Source organism: Paramisgurnus dabryanus, chromosome 2 (assembly GCF_030506205.2).
Source record: "Paramisgurnus dabryanus chromosome 2, PD_genome_1.1, whole genome shotgun sequence".
Lineage (NCBI taxonomy): Eukaryota > Metazoa > Chordata > Actinopteri > Cypriniformes > Cobitidae > Paramisgurnus > Paramisgurnus dabryanus.
The window spans coordinates 48,864,101-48,883,165 of NC_133338.1; the positions used below are offsets into that span (position 1 = coordinate 48,864,101).

The 19,065-nt window shown below is 36.6% G+C and overlaps 2 protein-coding genes and 2 non-coding genes across 4 annotated transcripts in view; all 4 read right to left on the reverse strand.

Moving 5' to 3' along the window:
• The window catches only part of cpne7 (copine VII), a 74,658-nt gene extending 60,911 nt beyond the window's left edge, over positions 1 to 13,747 (reverse strand). Inside the window, exons 1-3 of the mRNA XM_065261482.2 lie at positions 13,639 to 13,747; positions 7,584 to 9,434; positions 5,155 to 5,652 (exon numbers count right to left, since the gene is read on the reverse strand). Coding sequence (XP_065117554.1) covers positions 5,155 to 5,328 — 174 coding nt within the window. The 5' untranslated portion in view covers positions 5,329 to 5,652; positions 7,584 to 9,434; positions 13,639 to 13,747. The remainder of the gene's footprint in view (positions 1 to 5,154; positions 5,653 to 7,583; positions 9,435 to 13,638) is intronic.
• Positions 13,748 to 15,167: 1,420 nt separating this feature from the next.
• On the reverse strand, positions 15,168 to 17,937 carry rpl13 (ribosomal protein L13). The gene is made up of 6 exons (XM_065261483.2): positions 17,875 to 17,937; positions 17,181 to 17,296; positions 16,952 to 17,093; positions 15,969 to 16,142; positions 15,648 to 15,704; positions 15,168 to 15,327 (listed from the first exon to the last, which is right to left on the reverse strand). The coding sequence occupies exons 2-6, from the start codon at positions 17,282 to 17,284 to the stop codon at positions 15,169 to 15,171; spliced, it is 636 nt and encodes a 211-aa protein (XP_065117555.1). The 5' UTR covers positions 17,285 to 17,296; positions 17,875 to 17,937; the 3' UTR covers position 15,168.
• Positions 15,771 to 15,852, reverse strand: LOC135744009 (small nucleolar RNA MBII-202). The gene has a single exon (XR_010530646.1). It is a non-coding gene; the product is annotated as a small nucleolar RNA MBII-202 (small nucleolar RNA).
• Positions 16,213 to 16,296, reverse strand: LOC135744010 (small nucleolar RNA MBII-202). The gene has a single exon (XR_010530647.1). It is a non-coding gene; the product is annotated as a small nucleolar RNA MBII-202 (small nucleolar RNA).
• Positions 17,938 to 19,065: the final 1,128 nt, after the last annotated feature.

The following is a 19,065-nucleotide window of genomic DNA, read 5'->3' on the forward strand; positions in this document are numbered from 1 at the left end:
TGCTTTGTCCCCTATATGCAAAAGTTGTCTGTTACGATATCTATGTTAACTATGTTACAGGTACAGTTTAATATTACACAAAAAATAAATATAAATATGTCTTTTAATAATATATATGACATCATATTTACAAATTATTCAACCAAATTGTGTGTTCGTGACATTTGAACGTCTTGTCTTATCTTAAAACCGAAGGTACACTGGTTTTCCTCGCAGAAGATCTGCATTTGTTAAAAATATAAATATTTTAAAAATATTTAAAATTAATATTTAAAATTCCTTACCTTACGTATGAGTTAAATAGCCGTGTAATAAGCGGGATAATGTAAAGTCAGCAGGTTGTTATTGCGAAATAAGCCCCTTCAACAACCTGCTGCCTATACATTACCGTTTACACAGACGTGCATATGCATGCCAGAATCTCTGAATTTGCGTTTCCACTGGCTTTGCCAAACATGTGCTCCTAAAATAAGTTATGTGTAAATAAATTGCATTTGTAATGCAATTTGTGAAAGCTAAAATCAAGGATATAAGTACATAAATTACATAAGCATAACTTGGCTGAAATGTCAATCATAAAAACCATGAAAATGATATTCGTGGTGACTAATATCACTGAATTTTGTCAGCCGGCGGAGAAAACAAGGAAGGTTGTCAAATATAGATCCACTCTGAGCCTGTGCTTACAGAACAGACTAGTACACAAATAAACCTCTTATCTTTTTATAGAGAAGACATAGACAGCATGAAAACATCCTATTATAATAACAGCAACCATGTCAAGACAACCAGTATTCCTCACGTTACGTTCATTTACATTCATGATGGAAAAAATAACACGCTTGTGTATAATGTGTTTGTAAGCAGTAAGGTGTATAAGTATCTTATGTGAAATAAGTACAGTGCAGCCTCTCGTACCTTACCAAACAATAGAAATATTAAAGATATAAATTAACTTGTTTTTATTATTTGTATTTTAAACTATTTTCAAATGATTTCTTCTCTCAAAAAAATTGTTTGTTCATTCAACATAATTGAATTAAGGAAAACTTTTCCACGAAATTAGTTTAGGCTTGTACAACAAGAATACAATAAGTTAATTTAAACAAATAATCTTTTGTTGCACCAACACACTAAATATATTTTCATTGGTCATAAAAATATCTTGTTCAGTAAACTTAATTCAGTTAAAGAAAACTTTTCCACGCAATTAATTCTGGTCTGTTCAACAAAGACAAAACAAGTTCATTTGAGCAAAAAAGTCTAGTTAAAACAATTGTCAGTTTCTATATAATACTAATTAGCATAAGCACACGTTAGCATGCTAATGCCACATCAGATGAACATGTGAGAAGAGATTGATCTTCAAACAGGCATTAACATAGTTAAAGAAATACGTACGTCACATCCACAACTTAAACACAAGCGCCACTCTTCTGCACGATGGTAACCAAACAATTTGTAAAAATATAACACAAACTCTTCTAAATCAATAAGATAAACCAACATTAAACACTAGAAAGTCTTTCTCTTTACCTAAAAATGCATAAAATAACACTTAATTAAAAAAATTACTCTCCTAAGGCAGTTGCATGCAAAGCATGCTGGGAAATACAGATTCACGGCCCAGTAAGTAATAGCAACAAAAATCATTAATGTGGTCCCAATATAAAATGATTCAGTTCATGTAATTTTTTTAATTTAAGCAGATTGAACATTATAAAAATAGGTTGAGACAAAAAAATACAAAATTGTGTTGTATTAACTTGTTTCATTTAGGTAAATTAGACAAGGTGCAAAAATATCTTTTTTGAGTGTTCCTAAATCTACTCCATTGTCTTCAACATATAAATACTGAATCAGGCTTGGAACAGAGCCCCTTCTCGCTGTCAAAGGTCCAAAATTTAAGTCTTTTTTAAGTGTCCTTTAAATTATGATGTCCAATACAGGGCTCGACAATAAGGATAGTCCAATGGCCTGGGACCAGCGTGAACGATGCTTAGCCATTTGACACAGCTGTCGGGCCAGTGGGTCATTTGCACATGTTTTGACAAATTAAATATTGCATAATTAAATACTGCATTATGCATTTTTAATTCTCATGCATTCACTCATGAACATATCTGTTGCGATACCTGCTTTTATGACTGTTGCCTTTAAGACAAATCTTTAAATGTCTGTTCATCCATTCACCCACTAGAACTTCCATCAGTAAAACCACTACAAGCACTACACAGTGAATATGTTAATCATTGTTCTCTCATCTCACACCATCCGTTTTTAAAGAACACATTGTGAAGTTAGTTTTACACGTTTTAGTTTTACTTATCCACACCGATGAGAAGATTTGAGCATAATTTGTCTAATGCTGCTCATTTGTGTGAGGCACTGTTTCAATTAACGTTTTTAAATAGCTTTAAATATAGACAGGAACTGGCATGTGTTACTTAAAAGACTGAAAGTGTTACAAAAATCATGTGTCTGAAACAGAGTTGTATAGTATTTTTACTTTCTACATAAAAGTACATTTTCAATTATTCGTATTTTATTAGTGTTTTTCTTTGGAAAACTAAACATACAATCCAAAACATATTATCATAATTTTTACTCCACTACATTTCATAATTTCAAGTTTTTGGTTTATATTTAAAATTTAAGTAAATTAAACATCTAGTAATTTTTTTTTCAAGAAAGTAAAAGTACACAATTTTTATGTAATTAGGCATTAAATCAATTTTAATATGCAATGAATACACAGTATGATTCTATGCTTTAGAATTTAGTAAAAAAAAAATTGTAAAGAAAAGTAAATTTTTTCCCAAGACAAACACTCCGATAAAGCACAGATGCTTGGAAAATGTAACTAAAATACTTAAGTATTATACACCTCTGGTCTGAAATCATTTACTGTGACAGTACTGAATTCGATGAAATACCTACAAGTTTCAAAGATTAGCTGCTTTTAGACCATTGCCTAGCCCCATTCATTCCTATGGTACCAAACAGGGAAGCCACCAAAAACTTCAATATTTTCCCTATTTAAAGACTGTTACATGAGGAGTTATACCAGTAAGTATGGTGCCACAAAATAAAACTTTTTTTGGTACCATAGGAATGAATGGGGCTAGGCTAAATGCTAAGACATTCACAATACGCTGTACAGTGCACTCATTGAAAAAAGATAGGTATGTATTAATTTGTCTAGGTTGAGGTAATAGCATAGTTTAATATGGCAAAAGGTATATTCCTTTAACATACACACACTTACAAACCAAAGGAAATTTAAAATCGTGAATTGGACCATTGTTGCTCTTTGAAGAGCTGCTCGGTTCATAGAGGCGCTGTTTAGCTTGCATGGCATCATGGGATAGTAAAGTGTCCATCAAATGTTTAAAAATCTATTCGAAAGTAGATTCGGATACTTCATGTTTAATGGGTTTTTATGAATTCTGACATAGTACTTGCCTCGCATACTGATTTTCACCTGCTGCTATATAATGTGAAAGTATGTGATTTCGGACATGGAGCTGAAAATGAAAGATCCAGTTATAATAAAATGGACAAAGATGCAAAGCAAATGACATGGCCAGCTATTATCTCCATCTAGACATGTGTTTTGCCAGTACACAAAAATGTCCAACACATTACTGCCTGGTTATGGAAATCAATTATTTGAAGAGATACAATTGATGGCTAAAAAAGCTAAGGCCACTATGAATCAGCCAGTGTCTACAACAATGATCATTGATCATTTTGATTTTCGTTTTACTGTTTCACATAACCTCGCTTTTAAAAATTGAATCTTTTACAATACAAAGAAATCTGCAGCTATGCTGCTGAACTGTGGTGGCATATCTCATTTTGTTCACTGTCATATTGAACGTGGCACAGTTGTTGGAATAATAGGGCTGAGATTGAGATTTCATCCTTCAGCCTCACACATTCCTGCAGACAGCTTTGCAGCTTTGCCGTGCTGTCTTCCAGGCCACCGCTGTGGCTCCAGATAATTTTTTTCATACAGTGACTGCTTTGATATGGAAAAAAAACCTGACTGGTCGCTGTCTTTGCCTCAAGCGCAAGTGCCCTTTCCTGCTGTGTGACAATTCCCTGCATTGATTCGATCCAAAAAGTGCCAGAAACCTTCACCCCACCCCTGTACTCTCCAGTTCAGTCAACTTTCACTGTCAAGTACGGCTATCCGAATGTCAAAAATATAATCCTAAAAGACCTATCCATGCTGTCATGTCTTTTGTTTTTAATGATTACATGCATTTAGCAGATGCTTTGATCCAATGCAACTTACAAATTCGGGAGCATCTTTAAGAATTGGCCATTCAGGTCCAAAAACCTTCTCAGAGTTTTGATGCACATTTTTCATAAACAAAGGCTTATGTTTTTGATTCCAAGACACAAATAAAAATGTATACCATAAATGCACAATACATCACTTTGAATAAAAGCATTAGCCAAATTGCATAAATGTAAATGTATATAGATACTTGTGATGCGCGGGTCATCTCATAAACCGCAGGCCATGAGGGAAACCTCTTAAAGGTTACGAGGGTAACCTTAAACCTTAAGGTCAAATTAACATCATTAAAATGCATATACAACGCTGCTTTGTATTCGCTGCATTATCCTATCTTGTTATTAATATGGCCATGCTGGTTTCTATGGTTCATAAGCCTATATTTACAGGGCAATGTAATCTAATAGCTGTTTCTAACCACGTTTAGGCTGATATAAAGCCTGTGTTCTTTAACATTAAAATGCCTAATATGAAAAAATAAAAAATAGATACAGTGATGCAGGGCGAGCCAAATAATTTCGTTAAGCGGGACCCATGCATTGGAAAAAACAAGATACACACATCACTAATTTATACCCAATGGCCCCTTTAATAAGGTAGCTTGTATAACCATTAATGTACACAGTCACAAATATGTCCCTAAACAAATATGTTGACTAAATGGTTATTTTGTAAACAAGTGATGTAGCACCTTAATTTTAAAGATTGTGTATGCATATGCTTTTGGTCACCCTACATTGGTCATCTTTTCGAAAAATAAATACCCATTGTGCAGAAAGGGACACTTGTGTCATCATAAACAATATACTGTTATCAAGCTCAGACAGAAAACATAAACAACTCACTTCCGTCCACTGGCCCTGATTCTGTACCATGAGCATGACGCACGGGTCCGACTTGTTCAGTGTGTCTCGGTCCAACAGGGATTTGCAGGATACACGCAACTCCACTTTGGACACGCAAGCAACGGGTCCTCCTATGCCCGCCACCGGGGACGTCGCTTCCAGTAAGTCACTCATCCTGACGAAGCGTAGAGAACCAGCCCGGATATGCCAGACAAAAGGGTCAATATGAAGAAGAAATCACCTTGATCTTTACAAGCCTCAGTTGGAATGAAGCAGAACTCTTGCGTGCATCAAGTGACCTAAAAAAGTGTGGTCTATGCTTGTCCGACGACTTCACAGAGTGACATCTCTAGGTCTGATTCACTCTATCGAAAACAACGAGGAGAGTTCAGTGTGAAGGAATCAAATGGGTTGTCGAAAAAGAGGGATATCCATTCATGAAACAAGATGAAGACAATCGCAGATTAGATGTGAAGTTGATAGTGCAGCAACAGAACCCTAAGCCAGAAATAAATGTGTGTTGGTAATGCATATTCACATGATGCGCATTTTAATGATTTAACATATTTAAGGTGTATACAACCACATTATCATCATCACTAAATGACTAGAAAAAAGCTTCCTATATATTTAATTAAGATTAAACCTCCCTATAGTATTATAGATGCCTATGGATCTCTTAAAGGGATAGAGACTCTTAAATGGACTCTCATGTTGTCACAAACCTGTATAAATTTCTTTGATCTGATAAACACAAAGGAAGATAATTTGAGGAATGTTTGTAACCAAACCATTCGTGAGCCCCATTCACTTCTATAGTATGAAAAAAAATACTATGGAAGTGAATGGGGCTTACTAACGGTTTGAATACGATCATTCCTCAAAATATCTTCATTCGTGCTCATCAGAATAAAGAAATTTATACAGGTTTGTAACAACATGAGAGCGGGTATATGATGTCAGAATTTCCAATTTTGGGTGAACTATCCCTTTAACCATTGATCAGTTCTGTTGGTCTTTCAATATCACATTACAATGAGATCAGCATACATTAGTATTTACTGTAGTAAACCGTACCATAATAAATATTAAAGTATATTACGCTATTAATTACAGTTTAATTATCAATTATATTAGAATGCAGTAACATTGTTAAAATTACTACAGTATGCTACAGCATACTACAATTTACTAAAGTTTACTATAGTAATAGTCAAACAAAACCAAGTAAATCCATAAAACCTGGAATTTGGTCTTTCAGTATCACAATACTAATGAGATCTCCCACATATACTGTAGTATACTTTAGTATTTACTTCAGAAATCTGTAGCATAAATTAGTATTTACTATAGTACACTAGTGTTTTTGAACCATACCATGATAAATATTAAAGTATACTGCTCTTTTTATTACAGTTTATTAGTAAAATGAACCTACTACAGCATACTATTTAGTAAAGTTTACTAGACTAAACTAAAGTATACAGTATTTTTTTCGTTTAATGGGAAAACATCATCACAAAAATGACAATTGGATATAAGACGCGTTGTACATGAATGTATAAGCTAAACATAAGGTTAAAGCTCGTTCCCTAGTCGTCATCCCTTCTCGTTAATCAATTCTGTGGTGATTTAATGGTGTGTTTAGTACATTAACCTGTCGTTATTTCAATGGTATTTTGAATATAAAACACTCGCAAAAGCGGACTGTGCGCATCATAGCATCATATATCACAGGCAGCTCATTTTACATCCAAATAGACTTTACTGAGGAATTAAAGAGCCATTAGCACTGACTGTACAACGAGATGATTCATTTATCATGACGTTATACTAAGATCCCAAATCTCTTTGTTTCAAATTGAATTTAATGTACATTTTAGCGGCAATTATGAAATCACGAGTTCTCAAATGAGGTATCGTGAGGCACGCGACAGACGGTCGAAACGATAAAATGTTTAACTTGATCTTTTCGTAACCCATGCTCAAATTGTTTTAGAAAGGCACTGGAAAACATTAAACTTTACCTTTTGTTGACATATATATTCTGGACGTTTAAATTGTGTCTATGAAAGATTATTGCAGAGTAGGCTATTTTAGTTAAGGGAAATATTTGCCAAGTGTTCACGGAGTATAAATGCATAAAAACTATACATCACACGAAATTAATATCGTATTCTTAACATCAACGTTGTCCAACATTTAACTTACAATTGACTTTACAAACTTGCTTGGGTTTTACCTTACCGAAAACACTAGTTAACTGGTGCGTCCTTTTTGTCTAATAGTCTAATATTTGATTAAAATCTACCGCATTATCACCCATTTTATAAAGCAGCAACAACAATATATTCAACTTAATAACCGACTAACAACAACAATGTAATCTATTGGCATCAGAAGTGTAAATAAGAGCGCTTGTTTCTTACCTGCTGTTGCTCCAGTGAAACTCGAGAGCTGAGGAGAGGAGCGCGCGGCGGATGAGTGCTGCCCACAGTACTGATGCTCACATCACTGATGCTGCTCAGTGCTCACAGTAATGATGCTCTTGAAGCTGGTCACATCACTGATGCTGATACTGTTCACATCACTGATGCTGCTGCTCACAGTAATGATGCTCCTGATGCTGCTCATTACTGATGCTGCTCTGAGAGATGATGCTTCTCACATCACTGATGCTGCTCACAGTAATAATTCTCCTGATGCTTCTAATGCTGATGCTCCTACATCACAAATGCTCCAGATGCTGGTCACTTACTGATGCTGCTCACAGTAATAATGCTGCTAATGCTTCTAATGCTGATGATCCAGTACTAATGCTGCTCACAGTAATGATGCTGCTGATGCTGCTCATTACAGATGCTGCTTCCAGAAATGATGCTTCTCACATCACTGATGCTGCTCACAGTAATAATATTCCTGATGCTTCTAATTCTGATGCTGCTACATCAGTAATACTTCAGATGCTGCTCACTTACTGATGCTGCTCACAGTAATAATGCTGCTGATGCTTCTAATGCTGATACTCCAGTACTGATGCTGCGCACATCACTGATGCTGCTCACAGTAATGATGCTGCTGATGCTCCTGATGCTGCTCATTACTGATGCTGCTCCCTGAGATGATGCTTCTCACATCACTGATGTTGATGATGCTCACAGTAATAATGCTCCTGATGCTTCTAATGCTGATGCTTCTACATCACTAATGCTCCAGATATGGCTCACTTACTGATGCGACTCACAGTAATAATGCTCCTGTTGCTTCTAATGCTGATGCTCCTACATCACTAATGCTCTAGATGCTGCACACAGTAATGATGCTGCTGATGCACCTGGTGCTGCTCATTACTGATGCTGCTTCCAGAAACGACGCTGCTTACAGTAATAATGTTGCTGATGCTTTTAATGCTGATGCTCCTACATCACGAATGCTCTAGATGCTGCTCACTTACTGATGCGGCTCACAGTAATAATGCTGCTGATGATTCTAATGCTGGTGCTCCAGTACTGATGCTGCTCACATCACTGAGGCTGCTCACAGTAATGATGCTGCTGCTCCTTACTTACTGATGGTGCTCACACACTGATGCTGCTCTCAGAAATGATGCTACTCACACTAATGATGCTGCTGATGCTCCTAATGCTGCTCACTTACTGATGCTGCTTCCAGAAATTATGCTGCTCACATCACTGATGCTGATCACAGTAATGTGCTGCTCACCTACTAATGCTGCTCACAGAAATGATGCTGCTCATAGTAATACTGCTCCTGATGGTTCTAATGCGGATGCTCCTACATCACTAAAGGCCGTTTCACATGGTACACGGCAACCACGAGTGTTTAGTTCTTTTTCAATAGGAGACGTGCAGAAAGCGGCAAACGGGGGCGGTTACAGAGGTGAATCGGAGTTGGTCCACACAGTTTTGTGATCACTTTAAAACCAGTAAACATGGTAACAGGACTAGATGGTAACAAGACCTTTCCCTGCTGAGGAACATAAAATAATTAATTCCATTGTTTGGATGCTTCGCATCGTGCGCCCCGAAAAAGAAGTCACTGGCTGCCAATGTATTTTAAACAGAAGTCCGTTTGCTGCCTATGACGTCTTTCCGAATGCATTTCCCGGAGCATAAAGCCATTGCCTCATGAAGCAGCGAGGTAACAAGTCAGCTGTCTAAGCTTTCGGACGCAGCCCTGGTCTCAGATGATGACCTATTTGTCCTGTGGCAGCTACCGTAGATTCTGTTGGATGCAATTCGCAATCTCACCACCAGATGCTGCAAAAAAACACACTTGTCCTTTAACTGCGTTCATGCTGCTAAACACCAGAAGACAAAATTATTTAAAATCTGTGGTGTCTTGCAACTTTTAAAAGACATTTTGTATATTGTATATATATATTTAGCAACAAAAACAACGTCTGTAATATACTGACAAAGTTCATATTCATTGTCATTACTTACACTTCAATGAATGACCTACAGTCATACTCACCTAAAGGATTATTAGGAACCCCTGTTCAATTTCTCATTAATGCAATGGTGTTATGGTGTGTGTTTTCTTGGCACACTTTAGGCCCCTTTGTGATAATTGGGCATCGTTTAAATGCCACAGCCTACCTGAGCATTGTTTCTGACCATGTCTATCCCTTTATGAACCACCATGTATTGTCTGATAGCGACTTCCAGCAGGATAATGTACCATGTCACAAAGCTCAAATAATTTCAAATTGGTTTCTTGAACATGACAATGAGTTCATGGTACTAAAATGGACCCAGATCTCAACCCAATAGAGCATCTTTGGGATGTGGTGGAATGAGAGCTTCTTGCCCTGGATGTGCATCCCACAAATCTCCATCAACTGCAAGATGCTATCCTATCAATATGGGCCAACATTTCTAAAGAATGCTTTCAGCACCTTGTTGAATCAATGGCACGTAAAATTAAGGCAGTTCTGAAGGTGAAAGGGAGTCAAACACAGTATTAGTATGGTGTTCCTAATAATCCTTTAGGTGAGTGTAGTAGGATAATGAAGTATTACCCAATGGCAAATGAAAGGTAAAATACAAAATATGAAAAAGTTTTCTTTTACTAAGTACAAAGCGGAATAAATTACACAGCCTTACATAATAATGTTTTAGCTAACTTTCCTCTCCCACCTAAACCCCATTACACCAAAATCTCACTGTGATCCTTTCACCGAGGCTTTTAGGCAAAAATGCTGTAATTTATGCACATCAAAAGCAATACAAGATTGAAATAAAACCAGATTCACTTAGGATGTGAAAGATTAAAGAACATACAGCACATGGTTTTAAAGGTACTGAATCTTTTTTAAATTATATTATTAAGGTATTTGTTCATTAAAAGATAAATATGATTTGTGTTTGAATGCAGAAAGTTTCCTGTTATTATCTTCGTAAGATTCATGTGGGTGTGTTGACTAAACACAATCACAGCAAGACAGGATCTAACAAACCATAATTCAATTAACTTTCACTTTAACAGTACAGCATTAAATGGCTTATAGCTGGTTAAAGGTATAACCACCGGTGAAACACCCACTCAGATTCATATAACAATTGCCATTATTGTATTTCCAAAGCTTATTCAGTCCACCCACAGCCTATTGCTGAAAAACTACTGAGAAAGCTGTCCATATATTACATAACCCATGCATGCCGACGTAAAACACAACATATTTTGTAACACAACCTGACACGTGTTATCATTATTTAAACATTTTTTCCTGTAAAAAAAAAAGGAAAGCGCCATTAAGCTGTCCTAATCTGAAAATAAGTTAACAAGCAATTTGGTTTGTCGTGGCCACTAGGCTGTGCTGATAATCCTAAACAGACTAATTCAATGTCTTCGGTTCTCAAAGATCAAGAGGCACTCCACCACGAAAAACAAATAAGACTTCTGATGAGAAGAACTGACACTTGAGATACCAATCATGCAAAGAGATGCATCTGCTTATGTGCTCGGCATCATTGCCCCCCATACCAAAATCAACATTAGGAATGTGTTTTTCATAAGAAAATCTATTTGATGTCTGTTGTGCTGATCAATGAAAGTAAACAAAAAGCAAATCTATTAAACACGAACATCTTTAAAGATTAGGTAAAATATCCTATTACTCTGTGATTGAACCAAACAGCAGTAGAGGCAGATGCTGCCAGCATCCCTCATCGTTTAATAGTTCAATGAAAAAGAAAACAATTCGCATTGTTCGTTCTCAATAAGTATGCAACAACATTATCTAAAGCGCAATAATTTAGCAGAGAACAGAGCGATATGTTGGGTAAAATACGTCACAGTGACCCTCGGGGAAATGTGGCACCTGCACATTTATATATTTATATTCCCCCTCCAGCTGCTAGCCTCTGATCATGTTTTCATCGTGTGTCCCATTGGCCAATCACCAACTGAGTTATCCATGCAGGGCTAATGTCTCTCCTTATGACCGTAAAATGTTGAGAGCTTCAAAAATGACATCTGGCAGTCGACATTAGTAATGAGTAATCTATTAGTCCCTTCTGTACAGAGTACTGCTAAGTTAAAACATTCATTTTATAACAATGTGCCTTTTTAGACATCCCAATAAAGATGTTAGTGGGTGACCTATGTTAACCTTTTCCTACAGCTGTTTCAAAAATTAAAGGATAAAACTAGGGCACATTTTTTCTTATGTAACTTCATGCGTGATTATCTCCCCACTCATCTCTCATGGGTCAAGATATTTTTGGTTTATTGATCCACGCGTGGGTTTTTAGAAAAATATCCCTGTGCTTCATTGATTGTGAAAAGCAACAATTACAGTACATCGGTTCGTTTACTTTCCTGATCTGGGCCACTTCAGGTTGAGACGAGAGGGACACATCATTTTAAATCTGACCTCATCATTTCCACTTTCTTGTTTTGGTAACACTTCAGTATGGAGAACACATACAAATTTTTGGCTCAATAAACACCAAACTAAATGCTTAATGATATTTAGCAAGGTGGTTGTTGTACGGTTTGGGGTAGGTATGTAGTCGGATTAGGGATGTGGTGATGCAGAATAAGGCATTAATATGTGCTTTGCAAGTACTAATAAACAGCCATTATGCTAGTAACATGCAAGCTAATGGCAACTAGTTAAAAGTGAAAATTGGCGCCAATATAATTTACTAAAATACACAACTCAAGTGTAAAAGTCTCAGATTAACCCCTTAGCATACCTGAAAAGGCTAAAAGGTACTTAAAAAGGACACCAATTGTACCTGCTGTGTTGATTGTATCTTAAATTGTATTTGCAAAGATGTGTGACATGTTTGGCTTTTTGTTTTTGAGTTGTTGTATGTCATGAAGTTGTTTGTCAAATAATGCATTGTACATTGGGTGGGGGTTCCCGGACAGAGATTAGACTAGTCCTAGGCTACAATAAATGTAAGAGCTGTCCAAACTGAAAACAACTTGCACTGACATATCTTAAAATACATCGATGCCCTTTGTTTTGCCTCAAAATGCACACAGGTAATGTTTTTAGTAAGGCATGTTTGTTAAAACTAGTTATATTTCATAATTAAACTAAGGCCTAGTCCTGTCTTAAGCTAATCTATGTCCAGGAAACTTTAAGGGGCGGTTTCCCGGACAGTGGATTAAACTAATCCTAGACTAAAATAAATGTAAGACCTGTCCAAACTGAAAACAACTTGCACTGACATATCTTAAAATACATCGATGCCCTTTGTTTTGCCTCAAAATGCACACAGGTAATGTTTTAGTAAGGCATGTTTGTTAAAACTAGTTATATATCCTAATAAAACTAAGGCCTAGTCCTGGTTTAAGCTAATCTCTGTTTGGGAAACCACCCTTAAGGGGTTAACAGTTGTATAAAACAAAATAAACAAGTGAAAGCACCTAAATATGATCATTTAAGACACATGAAAGAACCTAAAAATGATTCAGGAGGGGAACTTGTACAGAGATATAAATGTTACGATATGATGTGGAGAGAAATAATGTTTGCATAACACACCCACAGCCCATTTCATCTATTGGACACTGACATCATCTGTAACAAATACCAAACTAAACCACACTGACATTAAAAATAGTGTGAGGAAAAGCAGTTGTTACAAATCACTAACCAGTCTCACTAAAACACGTACACTGTCAGATAAAATGGTCAAGAAATGATCCCTTGCTGTCACTGGGGCTATACACCTTTGAACCTAGAGTTAAAACTAGTACCTCAAGAAAAACATATTGGTACCGAATGTATACATATTTATATGTACCTAAATGGTACAAATTAAGATTTTTTTAGCGTACTGCCCCAGTGACCACTTGATAGTATTTCTTCTGACATTGTAGTGTGGATAATTTTATTTTTTGTCCCTACTGGAAGCTGTTCATATGTAAAAGTGTGAATTGCTTCCTAAACCATGCTATATTTTATACATAATTTCAGATTTAAACTTTCATTTCACTCACATGTGAATTTGACTGCAAAGTAGACAAATCCAGAAGGTAAATATCGCCATCTGCTGGGGAACAATGAGACAAACATTAGCTGAAACTTCACTAAAGCATTGTTCAAACTTTGTATAGTACATTTTATATTATTTTGCCTACTTTTAATGTTGTGTCCTCGTTGTTGTAGGATCAAAGCATCAGCTAAATGTAAATTAGTTAATTAACAGTGCAACAAACCTGAGATCAAACTCGGGATTTTAACATAGCAAGTGCCACAATAAAAAGGTGACCCTGGACCATAAAACTAGTTTTAACGGTGAAGTCTTTTACATTTATACATCATCTGAAAGCTTTCCATTGATATACGGTTTGTTAGGATAAGATAAATATTTGACCGAGTCAACTATCTAGAAATCTGGCAACCGAGGGTGCCAAAAAATTTAACAATAAGAAAGACACATGTAAAATTGTCCAAATCAAGTCCTTCCCAACACAAATTACTAATGATAAATATATTTTTTATATGTTTATGGTACCTGGAAATGTACAGAACATCAATGCAGAATGAGCTTTCCTTAATAACCTAATAATTTTAAATCTGTAATTTTGACCCGTACAATGTATTGGCTATTGCTACCAAATACACCTGTATTATGGCCCAAGGTCACAAAGGAGTTACCTTCCATAAACAGGCTTATACAAATAAGGCACCCATTATAGGAATTACTACGCAAAACATTTAAAGGGACACTCCACTTCTTTTTTTTTTGAAAATATGACTAGACCATCAGCATCACGCTCAAAAAAAATATTTTTCCTATTTAAAACTTGATTCTTATGTAGTTACATTGTGTACTAAGACCAACAGAAAATTAAAAGTTGTGATTTTCTAGGCAGATATGGCTAGGAAAAATACACTCACTTTTCCGTAATAAACCATGACTGTAACACGGCTGCAGGAGGCGCAATGATATTACGTAGTGCTCGAAAATAGTCCCACCCTATTAAAAGTTACAAAGGGACTATTTTCAGGCACTGCGTCATCATTGCGATGTTACAGCAGCAAAGTCATGGATTATTATGCCAGAATGAGAGTATAGTTCCTATCCTAGCCATAGAAAATTGCAACTTTTAATTTTCTGTTTTTTTCTTAGTACACAATGTAACTGCAGAAGAGTCAAGTTTTAAATGGTTAAAACATCCAAACGCTGGTTATTTTTTAGCGCAATGCTAATGGTCTAATCAGATTCAATGGATCGTGCCAAGCTATGCTAAAAGTGGTACCGCCAGACCCAGGATCAGCTGAATGGATTCCAAAACACTAAGAATCAAATGTTTAACACTAGGGGATCTAGAAAATGAGCCTATTTTCAAAAAAAGTGGTGTGTCCCTTTAACTAAACACAACATTGGCATTTAAGTACCAAGCAGTGTGTCTTTTATAAAATAAAAGGAATAAACTGATAAACTCATGAGGTTCTCCAAAAAATGATTGCAAAAAAGTTTTTTTTCACACATTTATTTTTTGAAAGTTCTTTACAAATCGTGTTTATTTCTTCTTTTCTACATCCTGCTCTGCTGCCTCCTTTGCTCTCTTGGCACGAATGCCAAAGAGACGAGCATTGGCACGGGCCATACGCAGGCTGGGGAAGGCCTTGAAGTTCTTCTCGTCCTCTGAGATCACGCGGGCCTTCTCTTTCTTGTACACCTGAAGAGAATAAATGCACTTCATTACAATATGTTGGACGAATGGAAATGTCTACATAGTGATGGACAACAATTTTCTATTCATGTAAAGAACATCCCATAATGACATCTCAAAACAAAAATGTGTGACCCTGTCTGTGAAATCCAAGCTAAAGTCTCATAATTTTGATATCAGAGTTTGATTTCAATCTTTGATATGACCTTGCTCAGTCAATATTAAAGACATCAAGGTCATATTTTCACAATGTTCTTTAAATTATGCAGGATGATTTTATGTAGAAAACAGTCAGGGTCACAAACATAAACATGGGCACAACGTACGTTTCGGATGGGCATGACGGGTCCAGTAAGCTGTGTGGCCATCTTGAGCTCCTCCTCCTATAGAATAAAAAGAAAAAAGGTGTTATAACAAAACCAAAACATGCAATGCACAACACCACTGCTGTTAATATTTGCAGTCATCAGATGGAAAAGGGTTCAAGGAAAATCATCAAGGATGTACAGAGATTCCGGAGAATTTTCATCACTTGACTGCCAACAATACACTAAAGCTATCAGCAGGATTTATGTATTAAATCCTTCAATAACAAATTCAATTTACTTTATAATAATAAGTATTATAAATGTAATCAATGCACTTACAGTGCTGTCTCCCTTCTTGGGTGCAGCAGCCTTCTTAGGGAAGAGGATGAGTTTGGAGCGGTACTCCTTCAGTCTCTGTACATTAGCCTGCAGGGACTCTGTGGATCTGTTACGGCGACGAGGGTCGACGGCGATGCCAATGGTGCGGGCAACCTTTTTGTTGATTCCTGCTGCCTGTGGACAGATTACGGTACAAAAGTCCTTATTAATGTGACTTTGAGCAATGTAGTGCAAGAGCTGCATCAAAAACTTTCAAAAACAGTCATCAGCCAAAAGGGTTCAAGGAGTATCATCAAGAAGATACAGAGATTCCGGAGAATTGTCATCACTTGACTGTTTAAAATATCCACAAATGTCTTTCACCAGCTAGATACAGGCTGTAAAGTAGAGGTCTTCACTGGTCCACTTAGATCCTAAAACGCGAGGTCCGACCCGAGCATGTTCGGTCTAAAAGTTTAATGTGTGCCTCGGACACAGGTCGGGTCTAATAATAGTGGCATCGAGTACTTTAAAATTAATGCGTTTTGCCGAACGGACCCAAGATGAGCAGAAATCTCACGCGTGTTTGTTTGATGAACCCCTCCTCTGTTTGCCAAAAGCGATTGCGACATTGTGTGGCAGGCAGTAGGTTAATTTTCGTTGAAATCAATTTTAAATGATCATTTTAGCAGTTACCTTAGTGTCATCAAATCACAAAGTAAAAATAATGGAGCAGCGAGCCAAATTGGTTGCGAGGCCACCGTGGTTTCTTTTTGTCTGACTGGTGCATGTGGGCCTGCTGACTGCAAACACGCCGGTGCGGTTTACATTCAGGTCCAGTCAGGTTTAAAAAAAGATTTTCGCACGTCGGGTAAAAGGTGATTCAGGTCAGGTGCATTTCTTTGGATCCGAGAAGACCTCTACTGTAAAGCTAAACTAAGTATAAGCTTTAAAATGTCATAGCCATTGTCTGAACATGCAGGATTTTAGTGACTAAACATTACCTTCAACTCTTCCAGGGTGAAACCACGTCCGGCACGGACCTTGGTGTGGTACCGGATGGTTGGACACCTGACCGCTGGCCGCAGAGGTCCACACACTGGTCTCGGAGCAATGCGACGAGCCTTCACTAGACGAGCCTTGCGCCTGTGGGAACACACCAAGACGATGCATCACACACATGGTTTCTTTCCACATGGTAATTTAGCACATTCATTTCATGTAAGATCTTACCTGCGGAGCTTTCTGGCAGGCTGGTTGAACCAGGTACGCACTCTCCTCTGCCAGTCTTTATGAAAGTGGGGGTTCAAAAGCATGCCATTCCGGCTGGGAGCCATGACTGTTCACTCCTGATGTAAAACAACGGTAGTAGAGATCAGACAGGAGCATTATGGTACGTGTACACACGGCAGTAATGTCATTTAGCTTTGGATGTTGGAAGTACAGTCAGCGTCTATTTATAACTGTTGGACTTTCTATATTATTATTATTTTATAAACATCCTAACAAAAATATGCATATTTTTATTGCTAACTGCTCGTCCATGGTGTCATGCTTCTGGGATGACGTGCTAGCATGATAACAGAACAGCTAACGCATTATAAACATGCGTTTTCTGTTAAATTCAACTAAAGGTCGACTGCACTACTCAAACAATTTGACGTGCGCTAAACCAGTCGGCAAATGTTTAATACATATATTCAATAGACTGCACTGTTTTGAGTACGGGAAACCGACAAATTGGGACCCAGCATACTATCGTCATCTTTAATCATACTTGTTGAAGTATGACATTAACAATAATGGTAGATTTAAATACGTAACAAAGTAGACTTTAAGGGTGGATAAGTTTGATTATTGTGTCGTGTATTGGTAATAAGGATTAAAGTGGATAAACTTTGGGTTTAGATGGAATAAATGCACATACCGTCCGAAGCGGAAAATGGCTGAAAAAGAAAAAGGAAATAGCAACGCGGGGTTTTGTGGGATATGCAGAAAAGAACCAATAGGGGACGACAGACGCGCCAATAAACCGGAAGTGTGAAGACGGTTTTCGTAGTGACGGATTAGCACGTGGAGAACGAAGCAAAATAAAAGTTCGTCAACAAATACTTTTTACTGTACAACTACGCAAATTGCAAAGATTTTTCATACACTCTTTTTTTCATACACTCATCAAAATACCTGAAAGCATACCAATACCAAAGGCCAAAGGCCTGTATACCAGAATTTTGTTTATGTAAAATATATGGTTTTGTTGTTATTTTTTTATGTCGGTGTGGCCATCTAATTTGTAACTTTCTTAATTTAAGAAGGGGGTAGGAGTTTATAAGATTTTTTTCTTCGTCCTAATCCTGTTCGTCTTGTCTTGGAATGTATTTTGGTGTATTTTGGAATAGTTTGTTGGATTGTTGTTGTGGCATTTCGTGTTGCATTACCATGAAAATAAAATAAATAAAATATAACAAAAAATGCCATTAAAGTTTTTTCCATAATAAAATAATTTGACCTAGATTCAATCCCTATGACTTGAATCTCTCCATATGACAAATCGTTTATTGTTTTCTAATATTTGGAAGCTTCTACTAAATACCTAAATGTATGTGTAAAGTTGTTCGGACATGACAAATTGTTGGGAAAAAAACACTTAACGTTTTTTTTTTATATATAACAAATGGAGATATCGTAATGCACTTTGAAATACGCTGGGACAAAGAGTATGTGATAATACCATTTTATTTACAGATCATATAATACCATCTTGGCCGTCTTATATAGACATGCATTTTCTGAATTGGTCACCAGGGGGCGTTGTAAATCTAAGCAGGGTTACAAATGCAGGTATTTTGATAAAGAGAACGATTCATTCTGAATTATTGAATGTGATTTATTACATCTGTAGAAATAATAATGTTTTAAATGAAAGCCTTAGACTAACATATTTAACATCTATTAATTTTTACATTCTGTATGGATTAACTGTTGATTCAGATGTTTCTTGATGATTTTGCACAGCATATCCTGCACATTGGTTTTTTATAATATACTGTAGCAATATCAGCACAAAGTGTTAGCAGAGCCTGATCACAAGTGTCAGTTTTCTGTAAGCTGTTTTTCA